This window comes from Canis lupus, chromosome 1 (assembly GCF_048164855.1).
Source record: "Canis lupus baileyi chromosome 1, mCanLup2.hap1, whole genome shotgun sequence".
In the NCBI taxonomy this organism is placed as follows: domain Eukaryota; kingdom Metazoa; phylum Chordata; class Mammalia; order Carnivora; family Canidae; genus Canis; species Canis lupus.
The window spans coordinates 57485575-57506691 of record NC_132838.1 but is presented as its reverse complement, the minus strand read 5'-3'; the positions used below and the strand labels follow the sequence as shown (position 1 = coordinate 57506691).

Here is a 21117-nt window from a genome sequence, read left to right as displayed (position 1 = left end):
ATAAGTTATTTTAAAAATACATATTCCTTTCACAATTTTAAGTTTATCCTCATTTTACTTTTATTTTTCTAAAAAATTATAATAGAAAGGTATATAATAAATATGTGTACTTATTTGTACTTATAATACCAAATCTTTTTTTCTGTTGTTTTCCCAAGAAAGCTATTCATTTGCAAATAATTCTTTCCTTGAATTCTTTTATTTACATGACATCCTTAAATTTTTTTAAATAAATGGTCATACAAATAGTGAAAATTTTGACAACTAATTTCCAAATTTATGCTCAGTATTTCCTTTCACTCAAAATTTGATTAGTTAGCATTTTCAAATATTGCTATATCAGTGTGGTCATGGGAAGCATCCTTGCTTAATTCCAATATGTTTTGGGTGCAGTTTTTAAAAGTATGAAACAGTAAAATTTATAACAAAGGAGAGGTTTCAGTAACTGTAGAATGGTATGTAGGAGTTTACTAGAAATGACTATAGAATGTAAAAATTGACCATGCTTCTTGTCGGCTTGAATTTTTTAGTACCATTTACAAGAAGAATCTTGTTTTACTAGAGACACATGTATCCTTATGATTGTCCTTTCTCCATTTTCCTTTTTATTGTGAAACAAAACTTAGGAAGGACATGTATATAAAGCAAGTGCATATGACCCATTGACTCATCGAGTGTCACATTAGTACCTTTTGTATCCACTTCCCCAAAAGCTAGTTGGTGTTCTAGCTTTTATGAACATCATCTCCTTGGTTTTATTTTTAATCTTGAAAACATGCATCCCTCAAACCTTTCTCACTGTTGAACTTTCTACACGTGGCACACAGTGTGTTTTCTCCTGTTTTGATCATCATGTGTAACGCTGTCTTGCACATTCTCTTGCACACCCCCTACTGTGCATGTCAGCACATTTGTGTTGTCTCTATAGCTAAAGCAGGAGTGAGGGGTCATAAGCATGGGTACTGTCAACTACCACAACGAAAGACAGGATTTCAAACAGGTTGTACTAATTTAAAGCCCCATTATCCATGAATGAGAGTTTTAGTAGCTCCATGTACCCACTAGCACTTGGTGTTTTAGTTTTCGTCTTTCTGATGTGCATGCAGTGGGATTGCATTATGGTTTAAATGTACATTTTCGTGGTTACTAACATGAGTGAGTGCTTTTGAATATGTGTATTTTTTATTAGGGTGTGATTTTTTCAAGAGTTCAGCTTTTTATTGAATAAAAAAATCTTTTAGTCAAAAGAGCAAAGCCCACGTCATCATCAGACTACTCTGATTCTTCTCTCTGTGCTTCCTGCTTCTTTTCAGCAGGGACAGCCCTAGGGGCAGGGCTGGTACTTCCTACTGGGCCAGCCTCAGCTCCTGGGCTGGTCCAGCAGGCCCTGCACTGTGGGTGAGGCTCCCCACATGGATGGTAGCCAAGGGCCTTTGCAGGCAAGCTTGGACAGAAAGCCCACTGCTCTAGGAAGGGCCTCTTATACTTGTGCAGAATGAGGGCCAAATAAATGCAGGTGAGCCCCGAGAAGAAGGCTGAGGGTGGGTGAGGGCTGAGCTGTACCACCAGGTGAAGGGCAGCCCTGCCCCAATGGGGCCGTTGTCCTCAGAAAGACTGAGCACCCTAGCAGCTGCTGAGGAAAAGTAGGATCTGATCTTGTAGGAAGTGTCTATTCTGTGCCATCCAGTTTATTGGTCTGTTTATCTGTATGTTGTTCATTTGTAAGAGTGTTTACAAATATGTTAGTTGTGTTAACGGTTATCTTTCCCAAATCATTGACTTGTCTTATTGCTCCAGTTTGAGGTGTATGTACATATGGATAGATGAGCACAGTCTAGTTTATTAATTCACTTTCACCTGTGTCTTTGGGTCCCATTGTGTGCTCTTGCAGAGCCTGAAGACTGTCTCCTCGATCATCTGCAGACCCCTTACTGTTTTGCCTTTCACATAAGGCCTGCCAGTCCACTTGGAAGTTATTTCGTGAATGGGGAGAAGTAGGTGTCAGTTTTTTCTGTCATCCTGGATAACTTACTGTCCTAGCACTGTCTGCTGAGAAGACCACTTGGCCTCCACTGCTCAGCAACATCCATTTCTCTGGCTGGGTACCTCAGGGCTGCTGTGGATGTTTTATACGAATATTAAATTATATTGTTATTTCTGTAAAAGATATCTTGGGGGGATTTGACTGGAATTAAATGGAATTCATAGAACAACAGAAGATGGCCTGACAATCTTGACTCTTCTAATCCGTGAACCTGGCATTCATTCATTATTGTATATTTAGGTTTTTTTCTCAATGTTTTACAATTTTCTATATGGGATGTCCTGTAATACCTTTTATTAACTTTCTTTTAGCTACCTGATATTTCAGATACTATTTAAAATGGTGTCTTTTATATTTTTTATTTTTCATATATTTTAAAAAGATTTTATTTATTTATTCATGAATTCATGAAAGATACAGAGAGAGAGAGGCAAAGACATAGGCAGAGGGAGAAGCAGGCTCCCCGCAGGGAGCCCCATGTGGGACTTAATCCCAGGACTCCGAGATCACACCCTGAGCCAAAGACAGACTCTCAACCACTGAGCCACCCAGGTATCCCTTATTTTCCATATTTTTGTTCATATATCGAAATGCAATGAATTTTTCTATATTCCTTATTCAGCAATCTTGCTAAACTATTATTATAAAAATATATTAGTAGAGTCTATTCTATATAATCATGTAGTCTCTGACTAATGAGAGTTTTATTTCTTATACACATAATTTGTAAATGACAGCTTTATTTCTAATTTTAAAATCCAGTCACTTTTTGTCTTTTTCTTATTCTGTCCTAAATCCTCCAGTACTATGTTGAATGCAGGTGGTGAGATCTCGTTTCCAATCGCATAGCGGGAGCTTTCAACACCTCACCATGAGGTTTGACATTTATGGTAGATTCTTTTTGTTATCATCACTTTTTATAACTACTCTCTGTCAAATAAAAAAGTTGTCTTTTATTTCTAGTTTTCTAAGAATGGTTGCTAAACTTAACACATGGTATCTCTGCACTATTAAAATGGTGTTTTTAAAAAATGTTAAATCAACTTTATTTTTAGAATAAATCTAAATTGTTCTTAATTTATTACCCTTTTATTATATTAATATTTAATATATTGATTTATTTTGATAGTTTATTTTACATTTAAAAATTTATCTCTATGATTGAGTGGGCTTGTTGTGTATATATACCATTTTAATCATTATAATTTTTATTATATACTTACAAAGTATTTTCACTTACACAGTATGGACAAGCCAAAGGAAGATTTTTTTAATAAAAACTTCATTTTTTTTTTTTACATTTTATCCTCAGACATTATTCATTTTATTTTTATTCTAAATTAAAATATTAAGATACTGTGTTAGTTTCAGGTATAGCATATAATGACTCAACAGTTCTACACATTACTCAGTGCTCATCACAAGTGTACTCTTAATCCCCTTCACCTATTTCACCCATTACCCTCCCTTCCTTCTCTCTGATAACCACCAGTTTGTTCTCTGTATTTAAGATTCTGCTTTCTCTCTCTCTCTCTTTTTCTTCTTAAATTCCACACATGAGTAGAATCATATGGTGTTTGTCTTTCTCTGGCTGACTTATTTCACTTAGCATTATACTTTCTAGGTCCATCCATGTTGTTTCAAATGGCAATATTTCATTTTTTAAATGGCTAAATAATGTTCCATTGTATGTATACACATCTTCTTTATCCATTCATCTATTCATGGACATCTGGGTTACTTTTATATCTTAGCTATTGTAAATAATGCTGCAACCAAAATAGGGGTACACATATCTTTTTGAATTAGTGTTTTCATTTTCTTTGGTTAAGTACCCAGTTGTGAAACTATTGGATCATAGGGTAATTCTATTTTTAATTTTTTGAGGAACCTTCATACTGTTTTCCACAGTGGCTGCACCAATTTATGTTCCTACCAATATTGCATGGGGGTTGCTTTTTTCCCACATCTTCACCAGCACCTGTTGTTTCTTGTGTTTTTGATTTAAGCCATTCTGATAAGTATAAGGTGGATCTCATGGTAGTTTTGATTTGCATTTCCCTGATGATTAGTGATTTTGAGCATCTTTTTGTATATCTGTTGGCCATCTGGATGTCTTTTTTTGAAAAATGTCTATTAAGGTGCTTTGCCCATTTTTAAATTGGATTGCTTGCTTTTTGGTGTTGAGTTGTATGAGTTCTTTACATATTTTGGATATTAGCTCTTTATCAGATATATCATTTGCAAATGTCTTCTCCCATTCAATGGATTGTTTTTTTTTTTGTTTTGTTTTGTTTTGTTGATGGTTTTCTTCACTGTGCAAAAGCTTTTTGTTCTGGTGTAGTCCCAATAGTTTATTTTTGCTTTTGTTTCCCTTGCCTCTGGAGACATATCTAGAAACATGTTGCTACTGCCAATGTCAAAGAAATTATTGCCTCTGATTTCTCCTGGGGAGTTTTATGGCTTCCTGTCTTACACTTAGGTCTTTCCTCCATTTTGAGTTTATTTTTGTGTATGTTATAAAAAAGTGGTCCAGTTTCATTCTTTTTCATGTGGCTATCCAGTTTTCCCAATACCATTTGTTGAGGAGAGTGTCTTTTTTCCATTGCATTTTCTTTCCTCCTTCATTGAAGATGAGTTGACCATATAGTTGTGGGTTTATTTCTGGGTTTTCTGTTCAGTTCCATTCTGTTCCAATCTATGTGTCTATTTTTGTGCCAGTACCATACTGTTTTGATTACTCCAGGCTTGTAGTATATCTTGAAATCTGGGATTGTGATACCCCCAGCTTTGTTCTTTCTTAAGATTGCTTTGACTATTCAAGGTCTTTCGTGATGCCCTACAAATTTGATACTATTTGTTCAGTTTTGTGAGAAAAATGCTAATTGGCATTTTGGTAGTGATTGCATTGAATCTGGAGATTGTTTTGTGTAGTATAGACATTTTAACAATATTAATTCTTCCAATTCATGAGCATGATTTCATCATGAACATGGATGGATTTTCCTTTGTATGTTCTTCAATTTCTTTCATCAGTGTTTTATAGTTTTTGTAGTACAAGTCTTTTACCTCCTTGGTTAAGTTTATTTCTGGATATTGATTATTCTTTAAAAATTTTTATTTAAATTCAATTTAATTAACATATACTGTATTATTAGTTTTGGACGTAGAATTTAGTGATTCATCAATTGCATACAATGCCCAGTGTTCATCATTTCATGTGCCCTCCTTAATGCCCATCACCCAATTATCCCACCTCCCACCCCATGCCCCTCTAGCAACCCATAGTTTGTTTCCTAGAGTTATAAGTCTCTTATGATTTGCCTTCCTCTCTGTTTTCATCTTATTTTATTTTTCCTTCCATTCCCCTATGTTCATCTGTTTTGTTTCTTAAATTCCACATATGAGTGAAATCCTATCTCTAGTTCCATCCATATCATTGCAAATGGCAATATTTCACTCTTTTAGATGGCTAAGTAATATTCCATTATATATACATATATGAACATTTATATATGTATATAACATCTTCTTTATCTGTTCATCTGTTGATAGATTATTTTTAATAAAGCAATTGTCAATGAGACCATTTTCTTAATTTTTTTCCTGCTACTTCATTATTAATGTATACGAATGCAACATAATTCTGTATATTAATTTTGTATCCTGTAACTTCACTGAATTCATTAATCAGTTCTAGTAGGTTTCTGGTGGAATCTTTATGGTTTTCTATATATAATATCATGTCATCTGCAAATAGTGATATTTTTATTTCTTCCTTACCAATTTTTATGCTTTTATTTCTTGTTCTTATCTGACTGCTGTTGCTAGGACTTCTACTATGTTGGATAAAAGTGGTGAGAATGGACATCTTTGTCTTGTTCCTGATCTTAGAGGAAAAGCTCTCAGTGTCTCACCCTTGAGTATGATGGTAGTGGTATGCTTTTCATATATGGCCTTCACTATGTTGAGATGTGTTCCCTCTAAACCTTTGTTGAGGGTTTTTGTCGTGAATGGATGTAGTACCTTGTCAAATGCTTTTTCTGCATCTATTGAGAGGATCATCTGGTTTTATACTTTTTTTTTCTTACAAAAGTCTAGTTAGGTTTTTATCACCAAGGTGTTGATTTTGTTATTTTCTCTCTTTATTCATCCTGAAATGAAGTAAGTATAGATCTTGAATTTTTCAACAAAGTGTATAGGTTGTCAACTGACCTTCACTTTTTAATTTATTCTATGTCAAGGAGCTCTGAGATAACAGCTAGAAGCCACTGTGAAATGCAGTGTCTGATGGGGACTTCACTCTATAAAAGTGTTACTTTTTCCTGCATTCCCTGCCATTTTAGTTCTGAGATGTGAGTACAAAGATAATGTGCAACTTCTTTGTTGCTGTATCTATATCTACTAGTACAGGACTTAGCAAATAGTAGATATTTGACATATAGTAAGTAGTTCCACAAATGAATGACTTGGCTATAATATCTAGCATTTTTGCTATTGGGGGTATTTCTTCAGAACCTTGTTTATACTGTTTATATACTGCTACTGCTCAAAATATTCTATTCCTAAATTCTCCTACTCAGGCCTAGTGGCATTTTGGTAGTTGTTGTCTCTCTTGTCTCTGAATATATGCAAATATATTAAAACGGAAAAATTCTGAGTCAGGGAACAAACACTGGGTTCTGAATCTAAAATCTTAAAATTTGGCTATAGATTCATTGATGCTTTTTTTTTTTTTTATCAGAAGGCTTTGTCTGTGTCCTTTCCTCTTGAATCTGGGTGTTTTTATGACTGTTTCGACCAATTAAGTTTGACAGAAAGGATACCACATGATTTTCAAGGACAAGCCACAGAAGCCCATGCAGCTTCTACTTTGTGTGCTAATTTGCCCACTTTGGACCCTGAGACATACCATAAGAAGACTTACTATTTTGAGGCCCATGCTGGAGAGGCCATACAGGGGCTCATTGAGCAGTCCCAGCTGAGCCCAGTAGGTACAGTCATTAGTGCAACATGGACCACAAGAGTTACCCAACTGGACCTGCCCATGAAGGCATGGGAAAAATCATGATATATAAGAAAATGGTTATTATTTTAAACCATTACATTTTGGGATAGCTTATAAGCAACAATACATAATTATAACATCTTTTTATGATTTTTCATGTTCTTTTTATTTTATGGAAGTGTATTTTCTTAATATACTTCCATTTCCTTTAGAGTCAGTAGTGATTTCATCCATATTTTGGCATCATTGTTTCTTGGTTTTTACATTGTCTCTTTCCCATCTTTTTATAGATTTTGTTTTAAGATGAATAAACTACATGAGACACATCAGACAGGCACTATTCTTTTCATATTCTTTCTTGAAACATTTAACACGACTTTCTATTATTATAAAATCAAAGGTTATTGGACCTATTATCTCTAATATCTAAAGTTAGACAAGTGGTTTTATTGCATCCCAATGTTGAAATGCTCATGTTTGCAGCCTTTGAAGAAGTTTCAAATAGCATAATTAAAATCTGACTTGTGTATAGTCTAAAAACCCAGGTGATTGCATGATGGTGTCTTACTAGCTATTATTAAATATTTCCTTGCTTTACTAATTTTAGCTTCCTCTAGAATAGAGTAGCTCAATGGAATAACATAATTTGAAGTTAATTTTGGTCTCTGATTAAACTTCTATTTTGTAGACTTGATTTCAGAATTTAATTTTTTTGCCATCTAGGTATCAAATTACGAGTAGCTTTTAAAATATTTAACTTTTTGACTTCCTGCCTTTCCTACATTAAAATAATCTGAGCAATTGTTGAACTAGAACACAAAGTTAATGCCTTCAGCAAAAGCTTTAATAAACCCCATGGGATAGAGCAACTCAAGGTGACTCACAATCCGGTGGACTCTCATGTAGTGATTTCATTGAATTGTTTGTTTCGGGAAGATAGTGTAATTTGTTTATAGAGAAACTTCCTGTGAGTATTTAGTTTGATTTGTGTGTTTTAATTTTTAAACTAGAGTTGAAAATTAGGAGTGAACTGCTAAACACTAAAACTTGATGTTTGATATTTTTCTTCATCAAGGGAAAGCAAGTAGCCAGGAATAGAAGATTGTGTTGGATGATTTCATCATTTTTAAAGACAGAGCAATAGAATGACATGCTTTGTTGCTAACACCATTATAGTACAACAGAAATGACTTGCTTCAAGTAGTCTCAAAACTTATCATTGGAGTCTTGAAAAACTGATATCAAAGGATCCACTTATGGCTCCATTTGTGTTATCAGGTTAGCTTTAAGAAGAAGTTAGCCTGCTGAGTTCCCTAATGGCTGGCTGATGTGCGTGAGGGGTGATGCACTAGCTGAGCGGCTGATGGTTCTGGAGTGAGGAGCTCTTTAAAAATTATCTCAGTTACATTTGATTTAGGAATTTACTTCCATTGCATTTAAAATTGAAATGACAATTTATTATCTAAAATCAAGGTATTGCATTACTGAAAAGATAAAAAAAATACTTTTTTGGGTGACTTAGGAATAGTTAATTAAATCTTCAAGACTTCTGAGTAAAAGATTTGCACATTTGTTAAGAAGATACTATAATTTGACAAACCACAAGCTATTACTATTTGAAAGGTAACTTTAAAACATAGATTGTGTCAGTTCTTCTGTTTTCTATTTAGAAGGATGTAATTTATAATATTTTGTGTATACTGTATGAGTTCTTTTTTGATTAAAATCCTTTGAAGAAAAACAATGTAAACTGCCACTTGCAGCCACTATGGCAACTTCTGTTTGGGTGAAACTTTGCAATGATAGCATTTTATAATGACTCCACTTCCCTCTAGGAGAGCAGCAAACTAGTGACCATGTTGTCAGTAACATTTATTGACTCACCAAGAATAATGGAAATGCTCTTGAGATAATTTGCCTTGTTTTGATTTTTTCCCCAAATTTTTATTTAAATTCTAATTGGTTACCATACCATGCAATATTGGTTTCAGTAGTAGAATTCAGTGATTCATTACTTACATACAACACCCAGTGCTCATCACAAGTACCTCTTTAATGCCCATCCCCATCTAGCCAATCCCCTACTCACTCCCCTCCAGTGACCCTCAGTTTATTTTATGTCATTAAGAGTCTCTATGGTGTGCTTTCTTTGCCTTGTTTTTAATGAACTATGGATGTTCATAATGACCATCGATCCTTGTATTGGAAGATCACAAAACAGGAAATTTTCTGTCTATTCATTCATCAATCTTCATATTTTTCAGTGAATGATAACTTAAAACCATGTAAGATGATGACAGTTATGGGCATTATCTAAACTAGTTAAGCATAATTTGGGGACTAAAGTGATATCTAGAGCAAGGATCAGACAGCATTTTTTGCTGAAGGGCCAGATAGTAAATATTTTAGGCTTTGAAAGCCAGGAGGGAAAATTGAAGAATATATATATATAATCAGAAAGGGAATAAATCTCTTACAAACTTTTCATTGTGGCTTTCAAAATATAACAGTAAAAGTTGAGTATGACTTTTTTTTTTTGTAATACAGCTCTGTGGATGAGAAGAATGGATATTATATTTCTAGGGAAGGGTAACATTTTATTTAATTGGGGTTAAAAGTCAGCATTCCCTGTCATCAAAGTTGATTGCAAATGTTCATCTGTTATTGCTGATTGTCATGAAATTATTTGTATCTCTCCTTTGAAAATGTCTTTTCACATAGTTACCACCAAAAAGTGGTGTCAGTCCCCAAGCATTTGATTTAACTGAGCATGCTCATTGCTGGACAAGCATTTAGAGTTCTATTAGATTCCACACTTGATAAATGTCTATAAAGATTTCACCACATTGCAGACTAATCACTTTTGATTGAAGGTTAGGTAGAAGCACCTAAAATGCAGCCAGCGAGTTCTGAAATGTGAAAAGTTGTCCTGCCCTTGCACTGAGGTCTGCTGGGACTGGACCTGTAGTCTGAGCCTGGGGATATTTCTGCTTCAGATCTGTGTGGGAATGGAGCTACCACTTAGGTATGACTTTTCACAGCATTAGACGTGTGTAAAACTGTGGAAGTTGCTTGTGATTTGAGCATTTGTTGTCATCAGAGTGACTCCACTGCAGAGTAAATTTTGCATGTAAGTATTGTTTTGCCTTGTAGTTTTAGGCTGGATTCATTAGTACAGAGTATTAAGCTAATTCTACAGTCATTCAGTGTTTCATAAAAATGATGAAAGGCAGTTCTCATTTAGAAAACTTTCAGTCTCCACCTTGACCTCAACAATTGCAATAAAACTTTATTGTGGCTGTGCTGTCGGGCTGCTGTGCGGACACTCAGCTTCTTTTTTTTTTTTTTTTTTTAAATTTTTATTTATTTGTGATAGTCACACACACAGAGAGAGAGAGAGAGAGAGAGAGAGAGAGGTAGAGACACAGGCAGAGGGAGAAGCAGGCTCCATGCACCGGGAGCCCGACGTGGGATTCGATCCCGGGTCTCCAGGATCACGCCCCAGGCCAAAGGCAGGCGCTAAACCGCTGCGCCACCCAGGGATCCCGACACTCAGCTTCTATTTCAGACAAAGCCTCACAGGACTGAGCTGGGAGCCAGTCAACCTGAGACACATTCCTCAAACCGTCTGAGTCTTGTTTCCTTGCCTACTGGTTCAACAGCCGAGGAAGGAGTAGGATGTCTTCCACCTGCTGATGCCTGCTGAGAGCACAGTGGATAACCCAAAACTTTCAACACCTGGTAGCTTCATAAGTGTTGTAAGTTGTGCACCTGAGACTTTTCCTCCTCTGCCTCTACTTCAACACCACCAGTTATAACACATTTTAGAAGATTCCACTTCAGGTTATGCCAATCCATGTTTTCCTAGCTTTCCAGATATTTCTGGCTATAGTTGTTCTGGTTGGGCTGGTTACAGACTGCTGATTTAGTCACTTCATAGAATGCTGACTTCATAAATCAACATGTGAGCTGTGTTATCAATAACATTACTGATGCATCAAGAGTCAAGGAAGCATTCTTGAGATAACTCACCTTGTTTTTAATGAACAGTGGGTGTTACTGCCACTACCCTCAATCCTTGATCATGTCTTCCAGCAAAAGCCAGCAAAGCAACCAGTCTTAGACAGGCCTGCCTGGGAGCCCATGTCTCTGATTCCTGCAATCAGCCACCATCCAGGCTTTCCTTATTTGGCTAACAAACCACTTATAAAATTACTTTGGTTGGATTGTTTGTTTCTTTGCTTTTGAGTTTAATAAGTTCTTTATAGATCTTGGATACTAGCCCTTTATCTGATATGTTATTTGCAAATATCTTCTCCCATTCTGTAGGTTGTCTTTTAGTTTCATTAACTGTTTCTTTTGTTGTGCAGAAGTTTTTGATCTTGATTAAGTCCTGGTAGTTCATTTTTGCTTTTGTTTCCCTTACCTTCATAGATGTATCTTGCAAGAAGTTGCTGTGGTCAAGTTCAAAAAGGGTGTTGCCTGTGTTCACCTCTAGGATTTTGATGGATTCTTGGCTCACATTTAGATCTTTCATCCATTTTGAGTTTATCTTTGTGTCTGGTGTAAGAGAATGGTCCAGTTTCATTCTTCTGCATGTGGCTGTCCAATTTTCCAAGCATCATTTATTGAAGAAACTGTCTTTTTTCCAGTGGATAGTCTTTTCTGCTTTGTTGAATATTAGTTGACCATAGAGTTGAAGGCCCATTTCTGGGTTCTCTATTCTGTTCCATTGATCTATGTGTCTGTTTTTGTGCCAGCACCACACTGTCTTGATGAACACAGCTCATGAAATGGGCAAAAGACATGAACAGAAATTTCAAAGAAGACCTACACATGGCCAAGAAGCACATGAGAAAATGGTCTGCATCACTTGCCATTAGGGAAATACAAATCAAACCATAATGATTTGTTACACCAGTGAGAATGGGGAAAATTAACAAGACAGGAAGCAACAAATGTTGAAGAGGATGTGGAGAAAGGGGAACCCTCTTGCATTGTTGGTGGGAAAGCAAACTGTGCAGCCATTCTAGAAAACAGTATGGAGGTTCCCCAACCTCCTCAAAGAGTTAAAAATAGAGCTCCTTTAACCTCCTAAAAGAGTTAAAAATAGAGCTATCCTGTGACCCAGCAATTGCACTACTGGGGATTTACCCCAAAGATACAGATGGAGTGAAACCCCGGGATATCTGCACCCCAATGTTTATAGCAGCAATGTCCACAATAGCCAAACTGTGGAAGGAGACTTGGTGTCCATCGAAAGACGAATGGATAAAGAAGCTGTGGTCTATGTATACAATGGATATTACAGCCATTAGAAATGATAAATACCCACCATTTGCTTCAACGTGGTTGGAGCTGGAGGGTGTTATGCTGAGTGAGGTAAGCCAATCAGAGAAGGACAATCATTATATGGTTTCACTCATATGGGGAACATAAGAAATACTGAAAGGGGTTATAGGGGAAAATTAGTGGGAAAAATCAGAGAGGGTAACAAACTATGAGAGACTCCTAACTCTGGGAAATGAACAAGGGGTAGTGGAAGAGGAGGTAAGCTGGGGGATGGGGTGACTGGGTGACAGGCACTGAGGGGGGCACTTGATGGGATGAGCACTGGGTGTTATGCTATATGTTGGCAAACTGAACTCCAATAAAAAAAAATATATATATATAAAATAAATAACTCCAATAAAAAATATATATAAAATAAAATATCAACGAAAAGCACTTTGGTTGCAGCCTGGTTCTTATTTTTAAAAGAAATTATGTTCTGTTGAGATATTTGTCTTACAGTTTCTTGGTCTTCTGACCCTGTTGTCTGTGAGTGGTGATGAGAGCTCCTCAAGCTCAGCTGTATTCAGCACAGTGAACCGAGCTACAACTGCAGCAACACAAGCTGCACACCACCGCACTGTCAAGCGCTGTAGACAGAGTCTGCTTTTCTCCTGTTTTGATGTGACATGTGCTTTAGTACAGCAGTGCTGTGAATGGGGCACTTGCGATGCTGCCATTTTGTGACTGTGTTGTCATGGCCTGTGCTACACTGAGCACAAGCATGAAGCCCAGAGGCCACATCTGGTCCCTGTCATAGCCAGGACCCCCACAACCAGCCAGCAACCAGTGACCACACGTAAACACATGGCTATGATGGCGCCTGTGCGCCTTTACTCATGGACATTGAGACCTGAACTTCAGGTCATAATCATGTGTCACAAAATATTCCTGAACATCGTTTCAACCACTTGGAAATGTAGAAACCATTCTGAGCTAACTGGCCATACTGAAGCAGGCAGTGAGTCCAGGTGTGCTGATTCATGGGGGAGAGTCATGGGGAAGGTGGGTGGGGTTTGCCCTCCACAGTTCCCTCCTTTGGTGAAGAACATTGGTGCTTCCAGGGGTCACTCACACTATGGTTGTTCATCCCACGCCATCCCTTCTCTGATTGGAAGGGGAGAGCTCTAGGCAGCGGTGGATGGAGATGACGTGGGAGGTCCCTACATACCTCCGGCCTCTTCCTTTCTCCTCCCCTTCGATCTCCTTGCAATAACTCTGGTCACAAAAGAACAGGAAAGGAGGAAAAAATGCTGCTTTGGGACTTGTTTTAATCTTAACTGAATCTGAGACCCAAAATACAATTTGGAAAACCAAATCTGAAGCAGAAAACGTAGTGTTTTTCAGAACTCAAAATATTTTCATTGTTTATAAACCCTAAATTATTTAAAGTGGTGTTCATTCAGCTGCTATGGTATATCATTAGGACAGCAACAGTGTCCTTTGAATTCTGTTCTGATCATATGAAGATTCATTAATGCAGTTAATATGATAATATTAATATAGTAAGATATTTTTACAGCCTTGGTGACTTATTTTTTTTAAGATTTTATTTATTCAGGAGAGACATAGAGAGAAGGGCAGAAACATAGGCAGAAGAAGAAGCAGGTTCCCTGCAGGGAGCCCAATGTTCGACTTGATTCCACGACCCCAAGATCATGACCTAAGGCAAAGGCAGACGCTCAACCACTGAGCTGCCCAGGTGTCCCCACCTCTGTGACTTAGTAAGTAATAAAGATACACATTTTCAGTGTACCAAGCTAATGAGTGGATTCCTAATCAGAATGGATGAACAAATGTGGAAATGGTCCAGTGACCTGGTTGCATGTGGTGTTGCATGGTCCTGGCTTGTTTTGTAAGGGATCACACCTGATTCATGGTATTCATCTTCATCCCAGGGAATCTATTAATACACGATTTTAGAACAAGATTTAGTATAGAAGACACACACTTTTTGGAGATGATAATTGTAGCTATACAGCTGATTTGTAACAACTATATTTTTACCTATTTTTATCTGTAATAGCTGTATTTTTACCCCATTACTATGCTTCTGTGAATTTGTTGTATTCTACGATTTTCCTAAATTCTTGGGAATCAGTCTCTCCTTTTTATTCAGCCAGACTTGTTCTTCAATTTGGCACACTGTTTTGATTTCTTTGGACTTCAAGATAGTGTTCTCAGGAGGCAGGATTTACAGATTATAAACCCAGACACTTGAGAAGGTTATCAGGATTGGCACCAACAAGAACCTTGATTTTTCTCTTTTTGGATCACTTGAAGTTCTGTTAGCAAATGGATTAGAATTCACAGCTGCTCAATATTTATTATGTAAGACAGAGCATTTTAATGGCATATGATTATTACATGTATCCTGATTTTTGTCTCCCTGGAAATTTCAAATGATCATGATGTGTGCTAATTTCCAGCCATCAAAGGGAAGACATGATTAAAATGGAGAAATTAGTGCTGGGAAGCCCTCCAAGTGTAGCTTGTACAGTTATGGCATTTCAGTTTGTAGCTCAGATGAAATACTGCACATTTGCAGAGAAATCCCAATTCCACTGGAAACGGGAAAATGTTGTAAAAATTTAAATGTGCACTGTGGAGTCAATTCCTGGAGTTTGTGAGTTTACCAGCTTGGAAGATGTTAGCTAGCATGGATATTCTGATAAATACAGCACCTGAGGGAGGGTCTGGAAGCAGTCTAGAAAAGTGGAGTGTATCTCAACGTGTGGTCCTGGGACCAGCAGCATCAGCATCCCTTGGGGACTTGTTAGGAATGCAGATTCTTTGGTCCTCAACCCGGTCCTACTGGATAATAAATCTGGGGTGGTAAGGTCCAGCAATCTGTATTTTAACTGTCCTTCTAGATGATTCTGATTACAAGAAAATCTGAGAACCACTGGTATAGTGGTGAAGGGAACTGGATTCTTCTCAACTGTCAGTGTGGCTCTGAAGCTCCAGGGTTCCTTTGAAGACACGGACTCCCACTGGGTAGGTCTGGGTGGTTCAGAAACTCTGCATTTCTAACAAACCCACAAGTGGTGGTGATTGCTGCTGTCTGGGGCTGCACCTAGCTTAGGCGTGTGCCTCAGTGCCCTCATGTCTGAGTCCCAGCTCTGCTGGTAGCTGGTCAACCCATGACACATTCCTCAAACCGTCTGAGTCTTGTTTCCTTGCGAACCGAAAGGAGTAACAGGTGCCTCTGTGCCATGTAGGCATTGGTGTGCCTGCCCACCTGTGGGAGGAGCTTGATGCACAGGAACTTTTAGTGTCCTGGCTGCAAGGGGTTGAGACTGAGGGCTTAGTATGGGCAGCAGGCAAAGCAGGGAGATACCCCCAATGGCAGCTTTTCTTCCCCGTTCCTCTGCACGACTGAAGTTGGCCCTGACGAACAGGTGATTTTTTAGCCAACCGGAGCTTGCCAGGACCTTAGGGATTCTCTACAGTAACTTACCCAGCAGGATTGAGGCTGGTACATCTCGATGCAATCTGCTCGCCGCCAAAGGGGAATTTGCTCAGGCGTGGTCGCACAGAAGGCCACGTGCCCCTTAGTGACTCACAGGCAGGAGGAGAGCCGAGTAGTACTGTCTTCCTTGATGGATCTCATGTAAGGATCTTTGGCAGGTTACTCAAAAAGAATAAGATAAGGTTTCACTTCTTTTTTAGAAAAAACTCAACTGCCTAAGATGACTGATTTTCATAAAAGCCTTGAAATAATGTAGCACGTGTGACATGAGAGGTCCTCATCTAAGAGAGAGGTCTACTGTGCTTCCCAACATTACTCTGAAATATTCTGTATACTACAAAGTTGGAAGAGTTTTGCAGTGAACAGATTAGCTCCTATTATTTAGATTTCTACCACTGACATCTTACCACTCTTGCTTTATCACACGACTGTCCACTCAGTAATCCATCCGATTCTGGATGCATTTCAAAGTAAATTTTACAGTCAGTACACTTCCCCTAAAAGCTCTGTTTTTAGCATGATTTTGGTCTATTACTACCTTTTTGACCAGAATTCTGTCCCCCTTATAAACAAATATTTATCTGAGTGCATACGAACTCAGTGTTGTGCTGAATGAAAATAGGGATGGTGGCCAACAAGCACATGAGAAAATGCTCCCCATCACTGACCATCAGGGAAATACAAATCAAAACCACAATGAGATACCACCTCACACCAGTGAGAATGGGGAAAATAAACAAGACAGGAAACAACAAATGTTAGAGAGGATGTGGAGAAAGGGGAACCCTCTTGCATTGTCGGTGGGAATGTGAACTGGTGCAGCTACTCTGGAAAACTGTGTGGAGGTTCCTCAAAGGGTTAAAAATAGACCTGCCCTACGACCCAGCAATTGCACTGCTGGGGATTTACCCCAAAGATACAGATGCAGTGAAACGCTGGGACACCTGCACCCCGATGTTTCTAGCAGCAATGTCCACAATAGCCAAACTGTGGAAGGAGCCTCAGTGTACATCAAAAGATGAATGGATAAAGAAGATGTGGTCTATGTATACAATGGAATATTACTCAGCCATCAGAAACGAATACCCACTATTTGCTTCGATGTGGAGGGACCTGGAGGGTATTATGTTGAGTGAAATAAATCAGTTGGAAAAGGACAAACATTATATGGTCTCATTCATTTGGGAAATATAGAAATTAGTGAAAGGGAATAGGGGGGAAGGAGAGAAAATGAGTGAAAATATCACTGAGGGTGACAAAACATGAGAGACACCTAACTCTGGGAAATGAACAAGGGGTGGTAGAGGGAGGTGGGCAGGGAGTTGGGGTGACTGGGGTGATGGGCACTGAGGGAGCACTTGGTGGGATGAGCACTGGGTGTTGTGCTATATGTTGGCAAATTGAACTCCAATTAAAAAAAGAAAAAAAAGAAAAAAAAAAGAAAATAGGGATGGAATAAAAATAGACATTTGGCTTTCAATTTTAGGGTTTATTGGCCAAAATCTTGAGCAAGCGCAGAGCCTGATTGACAAGGTTTAAACTGACAGCTAAAGAGTGTGTTAATGACCAGAGTTTGATCAGGAATTGGTTCTTCCATTTCACGTGGCTGTGGGAACACTGGGAAGGCCTAGGAAATGACAGCACACATTGAAAATGTGACCACGCCACATGCACTGAAACATGCAGCTCATGGGTTGAGCTGACATTTTTTTTTTTTTTTTTGAGCTGACACTCTTTTTTTCCCAAGTTAAACTCTCTCATCTTCCTCTCATGCACAGGAGCATTAGCGAACGGGTAGATGGCAGGCTGTAAGGTCGGGGAACAGAGTCCTGCTCTTCCCAGAAGTGTGTATGCAGTCCACAGCGAGGTTCATCCTGGTGTCTGCAGCTCTGCACCCTGACCTAATGGGTCTCGTCCACGCAGTTACCCCGTGGCACCTGCTAAACAGCCTCTGAGTCTTCCTCACCCCCTGGGTCTGAGCCCATCCTGTGAATTAACCTCTGCACTCATAGGCTTCTGGAGGCTTGAGAAGCTCACTAACCAGACATCCTGGTATTTCCGGCCCATCTCCTACATTCCATTTGCTGTGTTCACAGCACGGCCAAAGGGCATCTTTTTCAAGGACACGGGGGACAGACCTGTCAGGTGTTTGCCTGTGACGTGTGATGATCACCTGATCTTCATTTTGACTAGGTGGACATTTCATGGGATTTACCACCGGTGTTTCAGGGAGTCCTGACAAAATGTTCGGAGCCTATAAAAGATACAGCTCTATTTCCAGCTTAGCCTCCCTACCCACTCAGTTCTTAGCTGCCCCCCGAGAATGGGCAAAACAGTGGCCCCAATGATGTCCACACCCAGATCCTCAGAACCCATGAATATGTGACTTTCTATGGTGATGGGCAGTTGAGGCAGATGGAATTAGGGCTGCCAATCACCTGACCTTGCAAGGGAGACAGTCCTGCTATGCAGGCGGGCCCAGTCTAATCACAGGTCCTTGAGAGGTAGGCCGAAGAGTCAGAGGAAGGTGTGATGTGATTGGCTTCGCAGACAGAGAAGGGGCTGTGGGCCAGGGGCTGCATCAGCCTAGAAGTGGGAACACGGCCCTGCTAACACCTTGATCCTAGCCCAGTGGGACCCATTTGGGGATGACCCACAGAGCCGTAGGTGCTAAATTGGTGTTGGATTGAGCCATGAAACTTGGGGTAGTTTGTCCTTCCAGCTGTAGGGAACCGAGTGCAGGGTGGACAGGCCATGTTGTAGGGCGCTGTTGAACTTCAGTCTCAGTGACAAATGAGTCTGAGGTCTTGCCCTGTCGTCTCCTGTATTCATACAGCGAGGGTCCTAAGAGGCCTAGATCCTGTCTGCAGTGAGGGAGAGCCCAACCACGTCCATGTTACCTTCTCCTCTGTACGTGCCGCATGCTCATACCATCATTTCTCCTCCCTGGGACCCCTCGCTCACCCATCCGTCCCCTACCCCTGAGCTCCTGGTGTGGTCGACTATCCGGCTGGCTGGTGGTCATGTTGGGATGGTCTGGTCCTGTGCGTGGATTTAGACGTGGGCACGTGTCAGGCTGTTTAGCTCTGCCTAATTTACAGAGAACCTTCTGGAATAACTGGACCCTAAATCCAAGTACATGGAAGGTGCTGCTCCACTGACTGCCCTCCTTAGCCAGCTCGTGGGAGTGGCCAGCAGTTGTGATTCTCCAGCTTGTGCCTACGAGGCAGGGCCGTGTTTAGGCTCCTGGTGGTCACTGATTAGACAACTTCAAAAATCCTAATTTCATTTTACCCGTGCTTCTCAACAGGACCTGGTAAGATAAAGGCCCAGCTGAGACCCTGTTGGTTGAGATTCACCTAAGTAGAATGTCCAAATGTATGTTACAGCTCCTGAGGAGAGTCTTTCTTCATCCGTCCTCCTGTATTTTGGCTACTGCTTGTCATAAAACTCACTGCATTTTCTTGGGTTGGCCACTTTGGTTTTTATAAATATCCTTGAGCAGTAACTTCCTTCTTCCTGTATTATGCTGATGGTTGGATCTGTGGCATAAGGAATATTGTTTATTTTGGCACCATACCCGGCACAATTGCTCTGTTACATGTTGGGAGTAGGTGTCGGTCAGCTATTGCTAGGGAAAAGCAACCATAAGGAACCACCCCGGAAATCTGAGGCTTTGAATGACACCGTTTATTTGTACCAGTGGGTGGTTCGCCTGGCTGGCTCTGCTGCCCTGGGGACGCTGCGGGGACCTACTGGTCCACGATGAGCTTGAGCCCAGCTGGGCCCCTCTGCCTCTGTCTGCAGGTGGATGCGGTGGGCGTAGCAAGATGCAGGCATCTTGGTGAATCATGGGGGGATTTCAGCTCCCTCCCGCACGCGGAGTGGGTGTGATCATGCCGTTGCTTGCTGAATTTCAGGAGCAACCAGAGCTTCTGTCTCCCACCCCAGTGCTTCCGTTGGCAGATTCCAGCCCGGAGCCCTGCTGGCAGAAATTCTAGGACACGTGGAAGCCCAGATGCCCAAGCTCCGTGGCACAGGGTAAGGGACAGATTTCTGGTCCCCAGAACATGTGAAGCAGAGTCTCTGTGAGCGTCCTGCTCTGAGCCACAGACCCAGGGCGGTGCTGTGTGTGGCTGCCTGGATGGAGCAGCTGGGGGCCCTTTCCACCGCACAGACAAGGGAGGCCACAGCGGACGAGGCCGGGGAGGCCCACTGGTATCCACTGTCTGCACAGATGGAGCAGCTTCCCGCCCCGTCCTGCAGCCTTTCCCTAGCTTCAGGGACAGCTGCGTACAGCACACTTTTCCCTTGGAGGAGAGAGGCTTCCGTGAGAGCCGTAGACAAGTGCAGGTGAGGGTGGGATGGCCTCCCGGGCTCTGGTGGGGTTTGTTCCCCCACCTGCCAGCTCAGAGGCTCACCCCTGGAGGCCCTGCTTGTCTGTCCCCAGATGCTGTTTGCACGGGGCCCTCGTGGCCATAGGCCAGTGTGTACTCTGCACAGAGGGACGCGTGCTCAGAGTGCAGCTGGTGTGACCCAGGTCAGACGGGGTGGCGTCCTGGGGCCCTGAGGTGGGAGGGAGCGCTACGCAGTGGCAACAGCACGCTCACTCTCAGGGCCACTGTGCTGAGCACCTAAAGCACCACTCCACAATTTTCCCAGAGTCGTGTAGCCACACAGGCCATGTGGGGATTATAGGAAACCAACTGCCAGGTTATAGTCTGGCAATGAGATCGCGGCACTTCCCCCATGGATGCGATACTGCTTTTTCTTGGCTTTTGTGAAGTTTTGCACGGAGGACTCCAGCCTCCTCCCCTATGACAGCCTCAGTCCTGCTGAGCAGGGAGCCAGTGTGGGCAGCTGCCAGCTGCGGAGCATGTGCTCCCAGCCCAGGCCGGAGCAGAGAGGAGCCAGGGTGTCCCCAGGGCCAGGCTGCCGCCCCGGCCAGGCTGCTCTCAGGGGCCAGGGCCTGAGGCCTGAACGGGGCCAGCACGGGTGTTGGGGCGGGAGCCTCTGTGGTCAGTCAGCTGCCTGGCCAGCCTGCGATCGGGGCCGTGACCTCTGAGCCCTGTGAGCCTGGCTCCGGCCCTGCTGGGGACGCGGGGAGCCCGACTGCTGGCAGTGTCCTCCTCGGCTGTCTGGGCCACGGAGGCCCCTGCTCAAGGCTTTTTCCGTTGCGTCTTCTGATGGATGTTTCCCCGGCCCGCGGTGCCGGGCTGTGGGACTGGGGCCTTGGATTTCTTTCTGGATGACATTCCAAGA

The 21117-nt window shown here is 41.1% G+C and overlaps 1 protein-coding gene across 26 annotated transcripts in view; it reads left to right on the top strand.

Moving 5' to 3' along the window:
• WDR27 (WD repeat domain 27) overlaps window positions 1–21117 on the top strand; it is a 216087-nt gene that overhangs the window by 172101 nt on the left and 22869 nt on the right. For 2 of the 26 annotated variants that reach the window (XR_012033290.1, XM_072831265.1), the window contains exon 26: window positions 19807–19896. The exons of 20 other annotated variants lie outside the window; for them this stretch is intronic. Coding sequence is in view for 3 of the 6 variants with exons in the window: in XM_072831265.1 (XP_072687366.1) it covers window positions 19807–19896 (90 nt within the window). In the remaining 3 variants the exon portion in view is untranslated. Of the gene's footprint in view, window positions 1–10608; window positions 12729–19806; window positions 19897–21117 lie in introns of those variants that run through there. 4 more of the 26 variants (XR_012033285.1, XR_012033283.1, XM_072831254.1 and 1 more) reach the window with 4 other exon arrangements.